Raw genomic sequence first — 5,458 nt, forward strand, 5'->3', positions numbered from 1 at the left:
CCTCCCGCTGTCCCCCCCCGGCTCCATCCCCTTCCTGCCCTTTCCCACCTGCCCTCGGCTTTTGGCCCCATGTGGCTGGGGGCAGGAGGAAAGGAGTGGAGAGGAGGAGGAGAAGGGGTAAGCTGGGAATGGGGACAGAGCCTGAAGGCAGCAGGACCCACGGTGCCCCAGTGTGACACCAGTGGGGCTGCACCAGCATGGACCTGCTGCTGGTCTCGTAGCCCTGCCCGGATGCTGAGGATGAAGGAGACGGCGCTGATCACATCTGGACAGCCTGGTGGGGTGGAAAGAGGAGCCTGCCCTGCAGGGTCTTGGGCAGCAGCCCCGCTGTCCCACGGTGGCGGACCCAGCCCTGCCCTGTCCCCCAATGTGTTGTCACTCCAGGGTGTGATTAAAACATGATTTAACCCTGCCTCCGCCTGCAATGGTTTGTTGGGGCTCTTCCACTGGTGGTGCTGGGAGGAGATCCCCCAGCCATGGTGTGGCTTTTTTTGCGTGCGCTTTCAAGGACCATAAATACATTCCTCGTTAACTGTGTCGGTGAGAGAACAGGTCTGTGGCACAATGAGCGCTCTTGTGCAAACAAATCTGACCTGATCAGGCGCAGGCAGCCCTGGTGCATCGCCATGGGGTTTCTGTGTGCATCTTTCCAGTGTTGCATGCCACCACCTCCCTTCTTGCTTTTCTCTCTTCCCCGTCCACCAAGGCCCGCTAGAAGGGCCCTTACCTTTCCCATGTGAGCTCTGCAGAGCTGAGCAAACTTGCTGGTGGCACTGGTTGCGGCGTCAGGCAGGCACGTGCGCTGGGGCAAGACAGCCCTGTCCCCAGGCACCCATTATGGAGTCCTGTCTGTATCTCTAATCATGAAGTTGTATGAACATTATAATTTTTGCATTCCTGTCATCTTTGTGGTACGATAAACAGAACATGAGGCATAGGTCACTGCAAGCTGTTTCTGCTGTAGCCGGTCGTGCCCCTGTGGGTCACGTTGGAGTTAAAAGCAGGGAGCAGCGGCAGCGGTATTTGCCCTTAGTAAGTGATTCACAAGGCTGGTACCATCCAGCTGGGAAGATTTCCCGGGGCACAGCGCAGTTGTTACTGTCCGTGATAGCCTGGGAATCTCCATCACCCTCCGGAGCACGAAGCATCATCACAGGGTCGGCATTTCTTGCAGCCCTGCCACAGGGCTGCTTCCCCTACCTCCTTCAAACCTCCACCTCATTGTAAACTGCCCTTCTATTTCTCTACTCATTAAGATATTTACAGAGCACGGTGTGTACAAAAGTAAATGATACACATCAGAGACTGTGAACCAAAGGGGACGCCTGGCTCGGGCGTCGCATGGGCGATACAGGCCCGTGACTTAAAGCACCTTCCAGGGAGGGAATGTGCTGTTTGAAGCCAGGAGGAGGAGGAGGAAAATCTGCTGGCTTGTTTCAGTGGTCAGTCAGTTTTTTCTCTTAAATGTGGTATTTCTAAACTGAGCTTGTCTTGGCTTCAATTTTGCAGTCACTGCCTCTTGTTTTGCCTTCTGGGCTCACCTTAACAGCCCTTTGCTACCTGTGAAAAGACAATATCTGCTGTAATTTCTGGAAATTCCTAACGTCTTTCAGGTAAGATAGGACACTGAGGGCTAGGAAAATACATTTCAGTTATCTGTTGGCGGGTGTTTGTCAATAAGCTTTTTATCACATGAACTCATGCTAGATGCAGTATTTTACTCTTGGTCTCAGCGATGTCTGAAAAACCCCTGCTTCCCAGGCTTATTTATCCGGGACCTCGTTCAGTCTCATCCCTCAGTACCCAGTCGTGGGTTGCTTGTCTGCTCCGACCCTGCTGGGGGTCCCACCTGTTTAACGGCGCAGACATGGCTGTTTTTCGGGTGTGCAGGGGGCCCTGGTCCCATGGCAGCCCCTCTGCCTCCTCTCCAGGCAGCTCCAGTGCAAGCGGGTGGGAGCCTGGCAGCTCCCGTGGGGGGAAATGCATCTGGGATGCAGAGCCGGGAATACAGGGGGGTCAGAGCAGAAAAGGAGGATCCTTCTCAAGGGGGGTCCCCCCAGCAAGCTGCAGATGGACAGAAGGAGGGTGCTGGGGCTGGCGGGCAGGAGCAGTAGCCGGTATGCAGGCAGACTGGTTCCAGGCTTGCTGCAGGCAGTGCTGCCGCTGCGAGGCTCAGGGCTCGGCCCTGCTGCAGGGCGAAACAGCTTCTCTGTAAACAAACCAGCTGGCACTGACATATTCAGGAGGCTTTGCCTGTGTCCCCTGAGCTCCTTTCGGGGGCACGGCAAGATCTGAGGTTCACAGAGCGGTGGTGAGGGGGACTGGCCATGTCTAGGTCCTTCAGCAGAGGGAGGAGATGCATGCCCAGCTGGAGGTGGGAGTTGTGTATCAGGAAACAAGTACCCACATTTGAGGGGCTGTGGTGGCATTGCCACACTAGCTGATGAGCCGAAACCACAGCCACAGGAGGGACCCGGGGCTGTCGTGATTTCTGCCCAGCCCTGCCGCCTCCGGCTCTGCAAGAGAGGCCGTCACTCAAGCATCAGCCTTCAACATGGTCGACTTCTGCAACACTTTATTATGTATTTCCACACACAGCACAGGGACTGAGAAGGCAACAAACCAGTACCGCCGCTGCAGGAGGTGAGTCAGTGACTGGGGCCGCACAGGCTGTCCGTCCGGGCAGCCGGACACCCGAAACGCCACCCTTGGAGGCAGCCTGATCTCAGCCATTACTTCCTCAAGTTGCTGGCATGGCCTAGGAGCGTCCTTTTCTGGCACAATTCATGGGCACCTGGGGCACATTCTGAAGGGGCCATGGCGGGGAGGATTCACATTGATAGGCAGGCAGCGCGGAGCTGCGAGCTGGGCACAGTCACGCATCTTCACAGAAACGCCCAGATGTGCAAAACAGCTGGTGTGCAAGCAGCTGGGAGTGACTGCTAAAGCACTGACACAGGCAGGGACGGCGCAGGTTGGCATGAACTGCCCGTGCGCCGCCACAGACGCACAGAGCAGCGGCGGTGGTGGTGGTGCAAAGCTGTGCAGCTCTGGCCTGTCCCTCCCCGTGTATGCACAGGGGTCCCTGCTGGGCCTGAGGTCAAACAGCCCGGAGGGGAAGGACAGCTTTTTGCGTTGCAGCAGATTTAGCACAGAAGGACCTGAGCTTAGTAACACCCTCTGAATTCTTGGGTAGATTAAGGGAAGTGATGCAGAGAGAGGAGGAAACAGCAGCTTAATAAATTCTATAGAAATGATGTGAAAGTGGCTGAGGAAATTGCAGAAATAACAGATCCAGAAAAGAAAAGCCAGAATGATGTTCTCATACTTGGGGAAAATACTCCAAGGCTTTGGGGGAGAAGGAAAGCCCGTAGGAGCAGGGGAAGAGAAGAGGAATACAGAAGTGCCCTCATGCCATCTGAGTGCATCGGAGACGGTGTGGCCGGGAGCTGCAAAGGGATGAAGTCCTCATTGTCCAGCGTATACCTGGTAGAGTTCACTGACGCTGAACTCCGACACTGCCTCCAGGTGTAACACGGACAGCAAGTCGTGCTGTTACTGAGGGAATGAGCTATCGTCCTCTTCAAACAAATGTTACCAGACGCCAGGATAGAATAGCTCGGCCTTGTTCCATTACAGAGCAAATAATGAGCAAAAACAGCAGCTGGGTTGGAGCAGCTCGGGTGAGGGGGAGATGGGGGCAGGCAGGAAGATGAAGAGGAAGAGAAGGTTGGGCAGGCGCAGCTTTGCTAGGAGGTTAGGATCTGTGTCTATGGAAAGAGCAGTGAAATGGTTTGTGGGTCTATGGAGGAAATGGGAATTTTGATAGGTAAATGAGCCTCAAGTCACAGGAAAAGCTCCCTGGGGTGAGCTGTTAGTCTGCGTCTGGGAGAGGCACCTTGGTGATAGACACCTTGAAGAGATAAAACACCGAACCAGCTCCAGGTAAGGCCCAAGCAGTAGCAGAAGAACTTTTCTGCCCCACAGCAGCTGCAGCACTTGGGAGACAGAAACAGCACGGGAACAGGCAGGGACTGGGATGAGCTCCCGCGGCAGCAGAGGTGCCTCTGCTTGGGAAGCTCCTGCTGGAGGGCAACAGCGCTCCCTGCTCACACCGCCCTTGCAGGGCAGCAGCCCAGCCCCGGGATTCAGGTGTCTCATCGCTATCCCCCAGCGACTGCACCTTGCTGACTGTGGCTCATGTGGCTGGAGCACGCTGGCATGGTAAGAGAGCCCTGACACACAGTCCAGCGCTGATAACCCGTCAGGGCCCTGGCACCAACACCCTTTGATCACCCCTTTGATAAACCACCGAAGATGTTAGGCTGCAGAAAGGTAATATTGGAACAGATCCTGGCATTGCAAATGCAAACGGCATTTCATGTGAGGTCCAGCCATGCCGGGGCTCTGGCACACAGAATCCCACGCGAATCCCACGCTCCCTCCCACAGACACACAGGTGCTTTCCCAGAAGCAGCCCTTGCAGCCGTACCTCCTGCCCTGGGTTCTCTTCGCTTGTGCTGCACGCCTGCCAACATGCAGAGTATTTCCTGCCATTCATCAGCTGCTAGGGGCTCTACTTTGCTCAGGGGTCCCGCAGCCTGGGAGGGAGGGGACGCATGACACAGGGCATCACAGCATGCTCAGCATGTGCCCACCTTCATGGGCTCAGAGGCATGAAGCGCTGGCACCAGCTGAGACAGGGGTCCAGGCTGGCAGCCCTGCATGGAGCACAGGGAGGTTTTGCACCATCCGCAGCCACAGCCGCTCCTGCCAGGAGAGTGCATGACACAGCCCCGGGAACAGCTGGAACCAAGCAAGTACTGGGGCCCCAGGGGTATGGGACAGGCTCACCTTAACTCTGCGACAGGGGTCACAGCCAGGCAGGCAGCAGCGGTCGTAGGAGGCTTTGCGGAGATAAAACCAGGCCACTGCTGCGTTCCTAACGTGGCGGGGGTCACAGGGCCCATCCAGGCACCCTGAGCACCCACTGTGCCACCAGCCTGGGGCAAAGCAAATGCCAGTCATCTCCGAAAGAAGCGCAAGGCATGCCACAACGGTCGCCCTTCCTTGGGGAAAGGCTGGCACAAGCCCTGCTGATGGGTTGTATCCAGTGAGGCTCACGCAGGGGTGTCCTGGGTCAGATCAGGTTGGCCATGCTGGAGGTGGGAGGAAGCCGCCTGTTTGCAGCGAGGCGGCCAGAGATGGTGAAGACACGGATCTCGCCGGTCTCCAGGCTCCGAGGAGCAGCCTGGCGGCAGGAGGTGCAGAGCAAGTAGAGCAGCAGGCAGAGGAGGATGGCACTGCCAGCAGTCAGGAGGACAACCCCGCTGGTGAACATGCTGGCCAGCGGCCGTGCAGGGCTGAGCTGCATGGTCGTGGTGGAGAGGATGGTGAGCACAACCCCGCAGACCACCAGCACCAGTGCGCTGAGCAGCAGCACCAGGCAGCCCCAGAA

At 56.9% G+C, this 5,458-nt stretch overlaps 2 protein-coding genes across 2 annotated transcripts in view; one reads left to right on the top strand and one right to left on the bottom strand.

The window, feature by feature from the left end:
* CUNH1orf210 (chromosome unknown C1orf210 homolog) overlaps nt 1-715 on the top strand; it is a 3,390-nt gene extending 2,675 nt beyond the window's left edge. The window contains exon 6 of the mRNA XM_035893550.1: nt 654-715. Coding sequence (XP_035749443.1) covers nt 654-715 — 62 coding nt within the window. The remainder of the gene's footprint in view (nt 1-653) is intronic.
* A 4,425-nt stretch (nt 716-5,140) lies between these two features.
* The window catches only part of LOC104125531 (transmembrane protein 125), a 667-nt gene continuing 349 nt past the window's right edge, over nt 5,141-5,458 (bottom strand). Inside the window, 1 exon segment of the mRNA XM_035893557.1 lies at nt 5,141-5,458. This exon segment is cut by the window's right edge and continues 108 nt beyond it. Coding sequence (XP_035749450.1) covers nt 5,141-5,458 — 318 coding nt within the window.

Source organism: Egretta garzetta, unplaced genomic scaffold, assembly GCF_000687185.1.
Source record: "Egretta garzetta isolate BGI_Z169 unplaced genomic scaffold, ASM68718v1 scaffold75, whole genome shotgun sequence".
Lineage (NCBI taxonomy): Eukaryota > Metazoa > Chordata > Aves > Pelecaniformes > Ardeidae > Egretta > Egretta garzetta.